The following is an 18,288-nucleotide window of genomic DNA, read 5'->3' as shown; positions in this document are numbered from 1 at the left end:
AAACTCTAGTTTATGGGAGAAATAATTTCTCATTTGAGGAAGTGAAGGGGAACTTGTTGAGCAAAGCCCAACTCGATAATGAGTTTGGTTAAGATAGCATTTTAGGTTAGAAACCCTCGACATGGGTTGCAAGAAGCAGGACTGGTTCAAGGTCGAGGAATCGAGATAAAGTATGTGGCTATTGCAAGAAGAAAGGTTACATTAAGGCAGATTGTTACAAACTTTAAAATAAGAATAGGAGGGCTGTTGAGAGTAACGAGGATGAAGTAGCTTATGCTAATACGACCGAAGACAAGGGTGATGACTTGTTATTGATGTCCACGACTGAAAGGTCTAAATTTATGTCCAAATATAGATTCTAGATTTTGAGTGTTCTTTCCACATATATCCCAATAGGGACTAGTTCTCCACATACAGTTCAGTTGAAGTTAGAGTTGTGCGTATGGGGAATGGATTACTTTATAAAATAACCGGTATCGATACCATTTAAATTAAGATGCACGACAAAATTATAATGACACATTCAGACATCAGACATGTGCTTGAATTAGAGAAAAACCTCATCTCCTTGAGTATGTAGGACTAAAAAAAGTGCAAAATCGTTATCAAGTCAAGCGATATTAAGGTATCCTATGGAGCTCTCGTTTTGATGAGAAGTCGGAATACTAGTAGCCTATATGTTCTTTAAGGTTCAACCGTAACTAGTGTAGCGAAAATTTCTTCAACAATTACGGAGTCAGAGTTGACTTGATGTCAATCTAAGAAATTTGACTATTTCAGGTTAGGCAATAGATCTACAATTAAGAGTTTTTCAGTTTTCAAGTTCAAACGTCGGCTTGAACCTGGTGAGTATTCTGCAAAGGTTTAGATAGGCTTGCGATGGGCCTGGAAAAGGAGATATGAAAAAAAACTGAATCAAGGTAGAGATTTGTAGAGTGTGCCTCGTATTTACGAGCTGACATCGTGACAAGAAATAGTCGAAGTTATGACAAGGCAACCATGATTTTCTGACGACGCAAAGAACGGCATCCTGACAAGGAGCATGTGATGTTGCGACGTGTTTCCCAATTCAACTGGGTTTTATTCTTTTAGTTAAACTCTACTACTGTTTCCTAGTTAAACTCTTATTACTCTAAATCATTTTAGTCATATTTAATCTACGAATTTAGCCTATAAAAGGGGTTGTTGTGACCTAGAATAATTCATTTCATCATCTTTGAGATTGAGAGAATTTTGTGAGTTTTGGGGAATTTCGAGTTTTAGCTAGAGTACTTTATTCTTTTAGGATTTAAGGTTTATTTGTTGAGATTACCCTCATCTTGTACTTTTTTAGTTTTTGCTCATTTAGTGAAGTCTCCTTTGCTTGTGGTATTTTGTCCTCTTCTTCGGAGGAATTTTTTCACGTAAATATTTGTGTGTTCGATCTTCTCTACTGTTACTTTTATTTTCTCATTGTTTACACAGGTCGATCCCCAACAGTTTTTTTTGAAAAGAAATATTCATTAGAAAAATTAATCAAGCATAAAGAGAAAATCTAACTAAAACAAGAACTAAACTAAAACTAAGCCGACATGCCTACTTTTACACTCGATCCTAAGTTTCAAACCCAAGCACAAAATTAAATGTTATTATCTATTGTTTGGTAGAAATAACAACATTGCGCGATTACAACATTAAATATAAACAAAAGTGCTGATGAATTATTTCTATCCCTCAACAATAAATCATGAATCGAACATGCAGGTTTTTCAAAGTAGAGTAATCCGACTATAACATTAGGAGTATATTTTACCATTTGGTTAGCAACTTCGTTTAGAGATCTCGGAATATGGTGAAATCGAACTTTCTAGTTCTAAGTTAGCAATTGATGAATTAGGCGCAATTCCATCATTTTATTACTAGCGGCACCACTAGATAAAATAGTTTCCACTAGAAGTGCATTATCACACTCCACATCTATTTGTCTAAAATTCCTCCCCTAAGCTATGCGCAGCCATTTTAACATCACTTTTGCTTCAACTCTAAAAATTAAATCCTTACCAATCCTTATCGAGAAACCCACATAACCAATTTGCATTCGAGTCCCTAAGCATCTTTCCAATAAAAGCATTAGAAATATTCAGTGAACTTGCCTCATCTGTATTGAGCTTAACCCATCCTCTATCCGGCCTAGACCAACACCTGCCGATTACCATTAGGATAGAACGCAATATATTAGTGTTCGATCCTATATAACTTATTACCCACGCCACACTTGTATCCACAATCTCCTGTACAAAATTATGACTATTAGAAAAAAATTTATTCCAATTTTTCCAGAGCAACCGGCATAGTATGGGAAAAAGAGTTTGTCATTCAACATCATTACTTCCATAATGCCCTTTATTCTGCATATTCCACAGAAACTAGTCACTAGTCTACATAGCAAAGAAAATAGCATGAGATAACATCGACACCATAGAGACCTACATTGACTTTGAGAAAGGACAATCCCAAATTGCATGAATCCCATAATCCACAGTGTGACAACACTTTTGAAAATGACTCTCATTAGCCATGTGTCGTCTATCCCGTTCCCCGTTTGTCAATAATATGTTATTTCATAACAACTAAAGGAAAATTCAAACTCTTTGGGGAGCCTTAGCCTTCCAAATCAGTTTCCAAGTATTAGAATTTCTCTCATTAACAATAGGATAAAGACTTCTATACATTTCAGCAGTGGAAAATAGATCTGTAGACATCCATTTCCAAGCTAGGAGATCCGATCCTACATCCATGGATGGTGGCAACATAGCTTTTATCTGTACAACAATGTTATCCGGCACTAAAGTCCTTAATCTTGTTAAATCCCATGCACCATTATCATCTGTTACATTACATACATGTAAAGCATCATAGGGTTGTGCCATACCCTTATAAAAAGCTCTAAGAGGGCCGACTTAACGAAGCCATACATCATTCTGAAAATTCGTCAGTTATCCATCACCTTACTTCCAGAAGACATTATCAATTACCTCTTGCGAAACCTGCATCAAGGACCTTCAAATAAAAGAGCAATTATCCTTTTAATGGAGATTGGCATCACTCCTAGAATATTATACTTATTCCTCAAAATTTAAACCCACAAAGCCTCCATATTAGTGAGTAACTAAAAACCTAGTTTTAACAAGAAAATTTTATTTTGATCAGCTAGGTTCCTCAGTTCAAGTCCTCTATTATCAGTTGGGCGACAACAAACCTCTCAAAATAATAAAGCCAATTTTCTCATCTCCGAGGTAGTACCCAGATAAAGTTGCATGCTATTTTTTTCAACTTCCCTACACACAAATATAAGTATACGCATCGTTCACATGAAATAGTTAGGAAAAGTTAAGAGCACATATTTTACCAACCTTATTTTGCCGACCATTAACAGCTTTTTGGCGTCACAACTATTAAGCTTGTTTTGAACTTTAGAAACCACAAATTTGGGCGTGTTCAATTTCACCCTTTTGTAGAAAAGAGGCATGCCAAGATACATACCAAAATCCTCCACGCGTATGAGCCCACATCACTGTAAATTCTCTAGCTAAGTCATCCGGAGTATTAGGCAAAAAGAACACTTGGGACTTATCCCTATTCACTTTTTGTCCCAAAAAGTAACAAAATGAACTCAAAATACTATTTACCATAGCTACTTGCTCTCTGTCCACCTCACAAATGAAAAATAGGCCATCAACGAAAAAAAGATGAGATATGGTTGGCCCCCTTCTTGATAAAAATAAAGGTTTCCAACTTTTCCGTTCGATGGCTTCCTTGATAAGATGTACCAAACGCTCAATGCATAGCAAAAATAGATATGGCAAGAGTAGATCCCCTCGTATTATATCATGGGATGGCCAAAAATGATTTGTAATCGTGCCATTTCAGAAGACCTGAAGGGATGATGATGACACAAAATTTAAAATCACTGTGATCAGCAAACGTGATAGCTTAGCTTCAACCAATGTGTCCTTTAAAAAATCTTATTTGATCTTATCATAAGCTTTTTCTAGATCAATCTTCAAAGTTTTTAAAAAATCTTTCTACTTTTAAAATTTAACATAGAATGAACAACCTCTTGTGCAATTACGATGTTATTTGATATACTTCTACCAGGAACAAAGCTTGCTTGATTCTACTTAACAAGATTTCCCATCATTGGTCTTAATCTATTAACACCTTTGTTATAACCTTATATAACACCATACATAAGCTTATTGGCTAAAATTGCGTAATTCTTTTCAGACTTTGAACTTTTGGAAAAAGCACCAATAAAGTTCTATTAGTACACTAGTTCAATTAATGCCCCTCTAAAACTTGCCTTACCATACAACGAACTGATACGCAATGTATATCCCATTGTGACTGATAAAGTCTAGCATGAAAACCATCGACTCCTGGTGTTTTTCACGGGGAGATTGCAAAAATTGTTGTGTGAATTTTCTCATCACCAATTCCCACTAATAAACTATCTTTCTCAATTGACAAAATCGAAGGAAACCTTCCACAGCATGGATAGACTCCACTGACTAAATAACTCATAGAATAAAGATCCTTAAAAATGCACCACATGTTGTTAAAAGACTTCTACATCAAAGCACCATTCATTATCATTAACTTTAAGACCTTCAACCTTTTTTTTTTGCCTAGTACGACTATGAAAATATCTTGTATTTCTATCACCACTCGTAAACCATTCCACTCTTTATTTTTGAAACCATAACAATTCTTTATACTTTAATATGTCATCAATTTTTTACTGTAATTTCAACTCATGGTCACGAAGTCTTTCTGAGTCTCTAAATTCTAAAATTTCTTCTATACATTCAATTTTCGAAATCAACTTCCACTTATGGACAAAAATATTTCCAAACACACGCTTATTCCATTCTTGGACCTCTTTCTAGAAATGTTCCAAGTTAGTAAACACATCCATATCATTCTTCCAACAACTACTATTAAGGTCCTTAAATTCCACATGAAGCAACCAATTAGCCAAACAACGAAAAGGTCTAGACATCTATTTTTCAATAGATTGAGGGAAACTAAAATCGGTCGGTGATCTTACTTCAGAGGATGCAGGTTCTTTACTAAGAAATTCGATGCAAAAGTATCCCAACCCAAATTACATATAGCCTTATCTAAACACTGTGAAAGATTACCTCTACTCTAGGTGAATCGAGGCCCGCAAAAACCCAAGTCATGAAGACCATTATCAAACAGGAAATTTTGAAAACCATTACATCCACCTACCCGTTTCGAAGGCTCCAAAATCAAATTAAAATCTCCTGCTAGAACCTATGGTTCCCTAATAGTTTTAGCAAGATAATCCAAATGCTCTCATAGCGTCTGCTGCATTTTTAGTTTTGGGCTAGCATACACTGTTGAACATAAAAACTTAAAGGGTTCTTATCTGTTTCTCACCCTCATAAGAATCACTTTCAGATGAAAATTCAGAATATCAATGAAGACACTGTCACTCCAGAGAATCCAAATCCCACTAGAAAGCCCTCTCGCTTCAATTTTGAACGAATTTGCGAACCCAAGTTTTGCAATAATTTCATCGCCCGAATACCATCGACCTATATCTTTAATAAGCACATTACATTCTCCTATACTCAGCCATGAAATTATGGAAATTGGGATGCCTTGTTCCTTAGCAATTCTAGAAAAAAAGTTTTAAATCCATAAACTAGATAACAATAAAAAAACCAACAAGCCAACACAAGTTATACAAGCAAACTTAACAGCTAATATCATTATTACCAATATAATCATCCATAATTCCCATGACCAAAAGCAACACATCTTCTATAATATCAGCATCGAGTCCTCGCTCAATGCCCCGCACAATACCTTCCATTGTCGTTACCTCCACAATGAGATTCGCTGAACCTACCAATTCGTAATCTGGCGGTTTCTTTTGCTGAACATTACCATCCCTAAAAGCTTGCATATTTGTGTTTGAACACACAATACTTGACTCTCCAAAGTGAAACACATTATTTTCTTTCCTTTTTGAAGCATCATATCTCTCAACCACCCGAACTACCTCATGTTTGTTTCTGACTAATTTCGACTAGAAATTTACAAGCAAAAAATTGAAACATTTATCCTTAACATTTGGGACAAGCAGGCTCATTCCAGAACCGTCATAAAATCTATTTCCCTATTATTAGCAGTTCACCCAATATTGGTATTAGTGGGTTGTAATACATTGGGACCAGATATAGGCCTGCTACCAATTACGATCCCTTTCCCATGAGTTTTAGCCATCCCTTTCTTCCCAAAAAATGCTCTTTTTGACTAGATTTCCCAGCTTTAGCGAAATTATTCCTCCCTAGATCACGACCTTTGATTTGATCAGGCTAGCTTCCTCCATCCATGGTAATAATTTTGGGATTAGGTTCACTTGGATTCACCTCCAAAGTTGAAAATCGTAAGTCTTCTAATCCATTACTGGCACTGCCAGTTCTCACTGTTCCTATGCTCCGACTTTCCCTCTTTGCCAAAGCTCCACAAACATCCATGACCTATAAAAATTCTCTTCCTCACATTGTTGAAAACCCATTTTTTACCACCAGTTCTCCCCCGCCAATACAACTCTTCGGTGAGTTACTTTTTTTTCTTTGCACAAATCTGTATAATGTTCATAAATCCCACAATTATAGCAAACAACCAAAAATGACTCATATTCGATTTTTTGAATACAAGTGATGATCTTAATTTTCAACATAAGTGGTTTCCTTGAGTCCATAAACACCGCCAACCTAGCAAAACGTCCTCGTCTTCTACTACTCGTATGAACATCAAGCTTGATCACTGGCCCTATGGCTTGGCTAATAGCACGAAGTAAGAAATTTGAGTAGTAGCTTTCCGGCAAACCAGGTAACTAAACCACACTCGTTGAATATCCATTTTATTATCTAATGTTAAAAAATTCAGCGACCATGACCATATGGTCAAATACTGACAAAAAATCACCCAAGGTCCCTCAACCAATACCTTATTAAAATTACCCTTATCTTGGAAACGAACTAGATAGTAATAATTTTCTAAGTCCATAAGTTGCATATGACTTTTGGGACTCCATAATGATGTCACCTTATTAAGAAGAGAATTGAAACCAATCTTCCTGCCCAGGAGTTTGATAGTGATGGTCCTTGCCATCTTCCTCTCAATGAGTTGGTGAACACGATCAGAAAGGGTGATCAACAAAATTCCCTCAACCAATTTCGTGACCACATGTCCATCCTAGAGATCAAATTACTTCTCTATCTTATTCGGTGAAAAGATATCTGGAGTAGTCCTCATCAATATAAACATATACAAAATCTTATTAACTCCCACATCCTTAGCCTCCTGACCGTTCACATCCACTATCAGACTATCTGTGTCCGGTGGTGCCTCCATCCTCCTCCTAACCTTCTTAGTCACACAACCAATGCCACTATTCAAACCTGTAAGGCTCTTGCTGACCATAAGTTCCCTGAAGATAGAGGATCACTCATGGCTCGAGTGTCACGGGGCTAGACCTTTCGTCTTGTAATCTGTGCGGCCTTAGGCGACCCGTTCGCCTAAACTCGCCTAAGTCAGCCTTAACTCAAGTGAAGATTCTTTTAGAACTCCTCCAAGGCACCAAATTGAATAACAGAAGCGATTTATGCCAAAAAAAAGCTAACCAAAGAACAACAGAAAGAGCACTCGCAAAGTGTTTGAGTAAATGTTCTCAGAATTCTATTACTCTTAAGAATTCAGAATACAATGGAGTGCGGTACAAATGAGGAGAGGCTCTCTATTTATAGTTGAGCTCCCCAAAACCGACGGTCAAGATACATTTACATTGACGGACGAGATTAACCATATCCCTTTATTTTAGGGATTTACAAGATATGCCATATCAAATCTAATCTAATCTTTACAAGATATGATTCTCTTTCTCTTCTAAGATTAGTTATCATATTAGCCTAAGTTGCCGTGTCTTTGTTATTGGGCCAACCAAGCTTCAATTTGATAGGCTTCTCTAATAGTTTTTTGAATCGGGCCAGCTCTCGTGGGCTAAATGTTCCCCATCTAATCGATAGATCTCCATGGGGCGCATCTTGTCCAACGGTCACGGGCTTTGCACTTTGGCCCGTGACATTCTCCCCCACTCATTCTCGCAATGCCCTCGTTGCGACTTCCGAATGGCACTGACTTGATTCACCTTTGAACCCTCTCGTTGCCTTGGCATTTTCCTGACTTGCCTTGCGATCAGGTTGTCCCTTCTTTTAGAACCTTTGCCTCGACTTTCGTCGCGTCTTCACTTGAACCGTTGCACTCGTTGGTACATCTTGTTGGCAAGAAGTCTCCGCTCTAACTTGCCTCAACTTTGACTTGTTCTCTCTTGAATCATCTTGATTCTCACATCTTGGCTTCGTATTGCCCACAGTCCCTTGGCCTCATTGCTCATGAACTTTGAAAGGGCCCCTACGACCTTGTCAAGCCAACAAGTTAGAATTCAAAACACTATCAAAGTGTTCGTAATGTACCTTACTCGCAGCATTTACTTGTCTCGATTGTTTTTGCATCGCTCCCTTTTTCTTGAAGCCCGATGCACAACCCACATTTCCCAAAGGTGTCGGCCCCACTGTCGAATTTGCAGGCTTCATATCGAACTCTTGCGCCACTAACACTTCCGAAGGAGCTTTCGTAACTACCTGTTCTATCGAGTCAATGTTCCTCCCATACAAAACATCCTCGACTAGTTGGATTGACGACAACACCTTTGCCCCCACTTTCATATCTCGATGCACCGGCACAACAATCTTTGTTAACGGACCAGTGATAATATGAATTTGATGGGCCCATGGATACAGAACTGTTTGAATCCTGTCAAGAAAGTTTAAACCAAGTACATAATCGTAATCATTTAATTCAATTACCTCAAAGTCTTCCTTGCCCTTCCATTCCCTTCCATTCGCCGATTTGTAGCTCCACATTCTGAACTACTCCTATAATTAGGGCCTCCTCAGAATTTACTGTCTTGATCTTCTTATTCGATTTCCTAATCGGTAGACCAAGCTTCCTTGTAGCTTTTCCCGATATGAACAAGTCCGATGCTCCCGTATCAATAAGAGCACTCCGCTTCTGACCCGCAATGTTGATGTCTACAAACATCAACCCTTCTTTACCATTCCTCTTCTTAGGAATGAGCACCATCGAATTTACCCTCGATGGCTTTTCCTCAATAGGCTTCGCCTCTTCCGACTCATCATTTCTCTTGATAGCCGAAACTGAAGATACCTTTGGGCAGTCTCTCTTCATGTGCGGTCCCTTACAAAAGTAGCACCGTAACTTTCCCCTCCCTTCTTTCGGGCTATTAGGTCTCCACTTCCCATTTCGTGGTTTCCTATCATCACCATCACTGCTACTACCATTGTCATCATAGCTTTGTCCATCTTCATCCTCCTCATGGTACACACCATTGCCCCTCCTGTTGGGCTTGAAAGATTCAAACCTGTCCCTTCTCGGAGCAAGTTCCACTATGGACTTCGCTACCATCATGACATTGGTAAGTTCCTGAAATCCTCAACGTTGCCATTCTTGCTCTGCCCATGGTTTCAACCCATCTATAAAGGAGAAAATGCTTCTTTCTCGCTCAAATTAGAGATCTAGAGCATGAGTTCACTGAACTCCTGCACATACTCCCTAACCGTACCTCGTTCAGTTAGACATTGCAACTTTGCTCGAGCTTCATCCTCGGCATACTCGGGGTAAAACTGTGCTTTAAATTCACTTTGGAACTCCTTTCAAGTCTCAATTTCAGTCCCACCACATCTCACATCAGTGGACCTACGTCGCCACCATAACAAAGCAACATCAGTGAAATACATAGCAACAATATTTACCTTTGTGACATCATCCTCGATGTCCATCACACGTAAGTATTGCTCCATGGCCCAAAGAAAGTTGTCCACTTCACTTGCGGACCTTGCCCCTTTAAACACCTTCGGCTTGGGCACATCCATCACTTGTGGCTTCGACTTTGAAGCCAACATTCCATTCTCTATGGCAGCCTTGAAAATCTTGAGCTCCCCCTTAAGCTCATTGATCTACTCCTTCAAAGCTGTCACCATAGCCTCGACAGCATCGTCCTTTCCAACCAGCTTATTCTCCGAGGAACCGATAGTATCCCACACAAATTCCCTGAGCTGCTCTTGCAATGTTCGCAACCCATCATTGTGTCTATCATCGACATCGTTGATCCTCTCCTTGACATCCCCCATGGACTCCTCGAGAGTGACGACTCTATCCTCCAAAGCTGACAATAAGTCCCTTGATCAACTCGCTTTTCTGGCCCTTCCTCGGGTCTCCATTGGCTCACTCTGACCAACAACTTCTTTCGACATCCCAATAGTGCCTTCGAACCAAAAGCTCTGACACCAACTATTACGGAGCTAGACCTTTCGTCTTGTAATCTGTGCAGCCTTAGGTGATCCGTTCGTCTAAACTCGCCTAAGTCAACCTTAACTCAAGTGAGTATTCTTTTAGAACTCCTCCAAGGCACCAAATTGAAGAGCGGAAGCGATTTATGCCAAAAGAAGCTAACCAAAGAACAACAGAAAGAGCGCTTGCAAAGTGTTTGAGTAAATGCTCTCAGAATTCTATTACTCTTAAGAATTCAGAATACAATGGAATGCCGTACAAATGAGGGGGAGGCTCTCTATTTATAGTTGAGCTCTCCCAAAATCGACGGTCAAGATACATTTACATCGACGGACGAGATTAACCATATCCCTTTATTTTAAGGATTTACAAGATATGTCATATCTAATCTAATCTAATCTAATCTAATCTTTACAAGATATGATTCCCTTTCTCTTCTAAGATTAGTTACCATATGAGCCTAAGTTGCCATGTTTTTATTATCGGGCCAACTAGGCTTCAGTCTGATAAGCTTCTCCAATAGTTCTTTGTCGGACCAGCTCTCGTGGGCTAAATGTTCCCCATCTAATCGATAGACCTCCATGGGGCGCATCTTGTGCAACGGTCACGGGCTTTGCACTTTGACCCGTGACACGAGTACATTGTTATAATTTATTTTTAATAAAAATACATAAATTAAAATTCATTAAAATACTTATTATAAAGAAAAGTCATTAAAATACTATAATATACTTGTCTTTTATTATTTAGTCATACCCAAGGCATTCAATTAATTTAAAGTTGATTTAAAATTAATTTATTATTACGAGTAGCTGTATTGAATTTAATCCCTGCTGCATTCCCTTAGTAGGAGATTACTAAAAGATGTATTTATTAAAAATTCATAAATTAATTGAATAAATTATAGGTAAGTTTTCGTTTTGGTTGTTTAATTAAAAATGTTATAATTCGATTATTAATATTTTTGAAATTATTTTTTTGATTATTTGATCATTAAGTGGCACTTTTTAATTGGTATAATAATAATTTTAGTCCTCAATTTTTTTTTATTTGTTAGTTTGGCCTTATTATATAAAATAATAAAAATAAATTCTTTTTTTTAAAATTTAGAAAATTCTAAAAATTAAATAAAGTAGATAAAAATTTCAAAAAAATAGATAAAGTGAGAAAAAATGAATCCTCTAAATTTTCTCTGGAAATATCCCATACCCATTCTTTAAAAATGCATAAAAAATAAAAATATTAAGCAAAATTATTGGTTCGTTGTTTTGGACTTTTTTTTTATTTCTTGACATAGCTTTTTCGTTATAAAAAAAGAAAAAATTCAAAATATAATTTGTTTTTACAATTTGAGTTTTGAAAAATAATTTAAACGAATTAAAAATGACATTAGAGTCTTCACAAGTCTTTTCAATACTACTTCTGAAAGTTCTTTAAGGGCATGAAACTCGATTTGAAGATATTACTAATTTAATTTTGTAAAACATTGATAAAGCATGTAATTATCTGTTTTTTGTTTTGATTTTTTTTTTAAAAAATTTGTTATTGGATTCTATTTAATGATATTTTTTATTTCTACATATTAGTTCTTCAACAACATATTTAAGATTTTATTTTTCTAGAAATTTTATATAGAATTTTCTATTTTTTAAATAACTTTGAGTTTTTTTTAATAATTTTTATGCATAATTAGGGTCAACTTGACAAAAAATATAAAATTTGAGTACTAAAATTGTTATACCAACTAAAGAAGTGCTACTTAACAATAGGGAGACCAAAAATAATAATTTCAAAAATGTTAGTGACCAAATTATAACATTTTTTAGTTTAAGTGACCAAAATAAAAACTTACCCATAGTTGAGTGACTAATAATGTAGTTTACTCTGAAGTTATTTTTTTATTATACTATTGCATGTCCAAATCTCATTATAATTAAGTTTTTATTGATTTATTATATAAAAAAGAGAAAAAAAATACCCTCATAAAATTATAAATTAATTTATATATGAGAGAGTATTTTCATAATTTTATAATTAAACCGGTATCCAATTGATTTGTGACACAAATTTAGTAAAACGGCTAAAATAAGTATAAATATATTTTAACAGAATTATTTTTACTATTTGGTTTTTTTTCCTTAAAGGATTAGGATTAGGCTTTTATTTTGTTTTTAAGTATGATTGTTAATATTTAATTTTATTATTTTTGTATGTAAGAATGAAACATGCTTTTTATAAGAGTTTTTTTATTATTTGGTAACCAAAATTTCAATTCAACCAAAATCTCTAAACAATTTAGATGTTAAACAACAATTTTCATATAAATAAAAAAATTTTAATTTTATCAAATTATTGCTATAATTAACAAAATAGGTTACTAATACTAGTTTTAATGTAAAAGTTGCCCCATCATGCGTATATGACTAACTTTTTAAACATGATCAAATTTGGGTTATGGATGCATGTTTGAGTTAAATTTTCATTTGAATGGCTTAATAGTGTTAGCATAAGTCATCTAATTTGTTAATAGTAGGAGATGAGTATAGTGTATGGTATTTTTAAAAATTTATTACATCACTCTTACGTATTTGAAATAAATTATATTTTTACAAGACTATTTTTGTTATATTTAAAATAAAACTAATAACAAAATACAAAAGATGTGATTTTAACCAATGACATCAACATACATAAAATCACAACTTTAATTTAATTTTGTTTTTTGCATTTTAATATTATTATATAAAAGCACCCACACAACATATTTTATTCCCTATGTATTATTTATCCATACATACTACATATTTTATTAAGGGACCTATAATATAAATTACATGTCTTGGTTAACAAGAAAAATGTGTATTTATTTATAAACCAATTTTTAATTGTTCAATAACATGTTCACTAAAAATTTATTTAATAGAACATATATAATTTTAAAGGAATACAAATCCAACGTCAACCCTTCATTCGTTTAAACACAATTCATTTATACAAAATCCATTTGTGATTTTCTATAAATAAAAAAAACAATCCATTTGCGATGGTGCTTAACTAAGAAAAAGTTGAGAATTAAATATTATACTGTTAAAATATGTAGCTATTGAATTTAGATAAAATTTCAAATTTAATTCTTGTACTTAAAAAAGTTAAAAATAAAGTTTTTTTTTATTTTTTAATTTAAAAATCTCAGTATATTCATTAACTATGTCAATATTTTTCGTCAAAAATTACCAACTTGGCTTGTTAGTTAGATTGCCCTCATATGAAGTTACTTATGATTGACAAAAAAGAAAACATATTAAGTTGATAAATTTTGATAAAAATTACAAACAACATTAATGGTTAGACTAGAATTTATAAATTGAAAAAGTGAGAGGGATTGACTTTTTAACTTTTAAAGTATAAGGACTAAATCTCAAAATATGAATAAGTAGAGGGACTAATAGTAAATATAAAAAAAAGAGAGAGTAGTAAAAGTGAAAGGAGAGAATAGGATGGGAGGCACCGAAATTGATAAACCTGGCTTGAGTGAGCGGAAAACTCAGAAAAGGGCGTACGTATAATATTAGTATATAGTATATATGTTTTAGGGGCAGCCACGTGACGTGGAGGAAGCCGAGATTCGGAGGAAGGAGAGTGTATGAAGAATGGGATAATTCATAATTCCGTAACACAAAGCAAACATCAAAGCTTGAATGGAACGATTTGATTGCACTGCACAGGAATCATTCGATGATCGTGATGGATGATTTATCTCATCTTTCACACCAAAAGCAAAAGCTAAAGTTCAAATTATAATAAAGCCAACTCTCTTAGCCTTACTTTTTCATTTCTTCTTTTTGTCTTTCTCTACTTCAATATATCCTTCTCAACTCTCTCTATTTCTTCCTAACTTGCTTCTTCTTCTTCTTTAGTTCTCCAAGGTCTCTCTCTCTTTGTCTCTTAATTAACATGTTTTTATAAACTATATTTTTCCTTAATAACAATTTTCTATAATCTTATATAGTCTCAGGGCATATATAAGCAAGACAACGATGGCTCCTGTTTCATTACCACCTGGTTTTCGGTTCCATCCAACAGACGAGGAGCTTGTCGCTTATTATCTCAAGAGAAAGATTAATGGCCGCAAGATTGATTTAGAGATCATCCCTGAAGTGGATCTTTACAAGTGCGAGCCTTGGGACTTACCAGGTTTCCTCTATTTTACTTTCTTCCACTAATATTTCATTGATATTTCCAAATAGGGTAGAGCTCACACATATTAGCAGCATTAAAGTTGATTAGCAGGTTAAGAAAGGAATAATAAACCTGCACATAATAAAATAACAAATTAAAAAAAAACCTAAAACCAAAGAGAGTGTTATTCTTATTATTATTTTTTAAAAATTTGCTTGAAATTAAACATGAATTGCATGTATATTCATTGTAAATTACTTCCTCTAATTTCTGGGTGGCCATAATAAATTTAAACTCAATATGTTGTATTATACTAAATAAATGATAAATAAAGACAAAGGGGTTTTAAACATATAGTATAACTTTTATGAAGGGGAATCCAGAAAATGATTTGAATAATTCGCTTTCATTTTTGAAGTAGTTGATAATGGCTGAAACCGAGTGAACTTTTTTACTTTTGTTTTGAACCGAACGTGCTTTATGGTCAAACATCCTACACTTTTAGTTGAAAAATCTGGTATTTGGCTGCTAACCCTAGACCTTGAAGTTACTAATAAGACAATATGTGAAAGAGAAAGCAAAGGAACCCTAAAAGAAGCATCAACCAAAAAGGGATGCAATTGAATTGCTTCTTCTACAACATATATATATATATATGAAAAGCAATGCTTTTTGTTCCTTTGCTGCTCATACAAGTCTTGCTTTTTTGTGTTTGTTTTTTCCTTTACTAATTTAACTCCATATGAGTGAACAAATAGAACTGAAGGAACTTAACACACAGGGAAATCATTGTTACCTAGCAAAGATCTGGAATGGTATTTTTTTAGCCCTCGAGATCGCAAGTATCCGAATGGATCAAGAACCAATCGAGCAACAAAATCTGGGTATTGGAAAGCCACAGGGAAAGATAGGAAAGTGAACTCCCAGACGCGAGGTGTAGGAGTGAAAAAAACCTTGGTTTACTATCGAGGGAGAGCTCCCCATGGTTCTCGAACCGACTGGGTTATGCATGAATACCGACTCGACGAGCGAGAATGTGAATCTGCTTCCACCGGCTTCAATGTCAGCTCACCATTTCCACAACTTTTTTTTTAATTTTCTTCCATTATTGACTTTCTCTGGAATAATTGATTGATATTCCTTCCTTCCTGCAGGACGCTTATGCTCTTTGTCGCGTGTTTAAGAAAAGTGCGACGACTACCCCCAAGATGATTGGGGAGCATTACTCAACTACTGTGAATAATCAGATTCAGATTACTAGTGAGCAGTCTAATTCTAGCCTTGATTTATATTCCGAGGGTAGATGCGAAGAGAGTTCCGATTTTGGGAAACCCGTGGACGCTTGTTCATCCAGTATTCTCAATAGATCATCATCTTCCATTGACGACATTTGTGATGCTAGAGATGTTAAATGGATGCAATGCTTCTCTGAAGACGCATTTGGATTAATTAATCCTTCCTTTTCGACCAATGCAACCATTCCCTATGCTCCATCTAAGGTAAGCTTTTTTATAGGATCATCATCATCATCAAGTAATTTTACTGGTGCATTCATTCATTATCCACTGTTTTCCAGGTTGATGTAGCACTAGAGTGTGCGAGGTTACAGCAGCAGATGTCATTGCCTCCACTGGAAGTTGAAGATTTCTCTCAAGTTGGAGTCGCCAATCACAAAGTGATGATGCGAACTGCTCCAATGCGTGAAACCCAACATGAAACTGACATATTAGAGGAAATTCTTTCCGTTGCTCATGCTTCCCAGCAACTGATAAATCAAGATGCTTGGGGCGGAAGCAGTTCCAGTAATGGTCATGATTTTACCTTTATGAATACCATGTACCAACACCAAAATCAAATCAATGATCAGATGAATTGTCCACTGTACACGAATCAATCATTAGAAGGATCGAGTACAAGGTCGACAATGGTGCAGGGAGATCGAATGGTTGAAAATTTGAGATGGGTGGGAATGTCGGGCAAAGATTTTGAGCAGGTAACTCTTCTTTAAACCATTTTTAGCTCCTTAGTTGTGCGATAACTTCGTTTATTTAATGCAGACTATATCATTATTTGTTTATTTTCGACCACAGTATTGTTTCATGCAAGAAAACAAGGTTGTTCCAATACAACATATTTCGAGTTTTACAGACACTGGGGTTCAAGGTACGTATCTCCAGTTCTTGAATATAAATTCAGTCATATACAGTTTTTGAACTCTATTCCTTAATTCTGATGCAGGTGAAAGTGGACATGATTACAACAGCATTGTTATCAATGACACAGGGATCAAAGATAATGAAATCGAAGATATTTCGCATGGATTCATCGAAGGCGATCACTTTTTGGACGAAGGTAATATAGATGATCTAAGAAGCTCACCAAGCTATGAGGTTGTCGAGGACATTAAATTTAATCATGGAATGTTGGTTTCAACTCGGCAAGTAGCCAACACATGCTTTCACCAGGCACTGCCTTCTCAAACAGTTAAGGTTCACCAAAATCCAATTACAGCGACTAGCTACCTGCAGTTCCAGGTGGGGAAACCAGAGCCAGATGAAGCAAGATATAACATAGAAAAATCTTTCTTCAGAAAGCTATATTCATTCACCAAAGGGCAGTGTACGGAAAGCCTCAGCTTCATGAAGTGGTGTAAAGACACTGCAAGTGGTTTCCTTTGCATGGTGATGCTTCTCTTAATGCATACCTTTTATCTTGAGTTTGAAGAAGACACAATAAGTGAGAGATTGGTGGATATTGGATTGAATGCAAAGGACAGTAAGAAGGAGAAGAAGGGTGTTGCAGTTTTCGGATATTTGTTGGCTAAGAGTAATGGCCGGTGGAATGATTTTGGCTTGCTTATGACAATCTTGGCATTTTTTCTCATCATTTCTTTGGTTATGTGTACATTGTTAGCAAGCATTTTGATTTTATACTAACTCTCTCTCTATACACATATGTTTAATTCATTCATAGTTTTTTGTAATTGTAAACTGGGAAGGTATAAGGAAGCTGCCTTCTCCGCAGTTGAATCAGCTAAGACAAATTCATTTAATTAGTACATTTGTAATGTTTTATTTTTTTATCTTATCTCTTTCGTATCCATTTTAATATCTATATTTAATTGTAATGTTTTACTATCGATCATTGATATCTATATTGATTAATAAAAGCAACTATCCATCATTGATATCTATATGGATCAATAAAAGCAATTTATTAGTATTTATATGTTGAACTAACATTCGATAATTTAACCTTAATTGTCCACATTTATGGACGAGAGAGAAAAAAATCATTATATATAAATATTACAAATAATAGAATACATAAAAAGACAAATATAAACACCAATCCCGGAAAAAATCGAGTTTGTATATATGCACTACATAAAATATCATCCATCTCATTAACTTTGTTTTACCAAACTTTCCCTCGCCTCTTATGAAGTCCATCTCCATATAGAGATATGTTATGAGCATGTTGGCAAAGGGAGAGCGATCAAAGGAACATGGGGTGAGTGAGCAAGCCATTAAGCTTCTAGCTCAACTTAGGAGGGCATTTGGGAAAGAAAGAGCCAAAGAAACAAAAGGATTACATGCACTTCTAATGTATTGATTTGGAGTATATATATTGGTGTGGTTGAATGCTTTTAAGTTGGTC

The 18,288-nt window shown here is 35.3% G+C and overlaps 1 protein-coding gene across 1 annotated transcript; it reads left to right on the top strand.

Moving 5' to 3' along the window:
- Nucleotides 1–14,315: 14,315 nt before the first annotated feature.
- Nucleotides 14,316–17,744, top strand: LOC107912869 (NAC domain-containing protein 86). Its single transcript, XM_016841227.2, has 7 exons — nt 14,316–14,375; nt 14,459–14,643; nt 15,410–15,690; nt 15,783–16,127; nt 16,205–16,621; nt 16,719–16,791; nt 16,867–17,744. The coding sequence occupies exons 2-7, from the start codon at nt 14,487–14,489 to the stop codon at nt 17,562–17,564; spliced, it is 1,971 nt and encodes a 656-aa protein (XP_016696716.2). The 5' UTR covers nt 14,316–14,375; nt 14,459–14,486; the 3' UTR covers nt 17,565–17,744.
- Nucleotides 17,745–18,288: the final 544 nt, after the last annotated feature.

Source organism: Gossypium hirsutum, chromosome D11, assembly GCF_007990345.1.
Source record: "Gossypium hirsutum isolate 1008001.06 chromosome D11, Gossypium_hirsutum_v2.1, whole genome shotgun sequence".
NCBI lineage: Eukaryota > Viridiplantae > Streptophyta > Magnoliopsida > Malvales > Malvaceae > Gossypium > Gossypium hirsutum.
The sequence above is the reverse complement of the archived record's forward strand: the minus strand, read 5'-3'. Positions and strand labels throughout refer to the sequence as shown.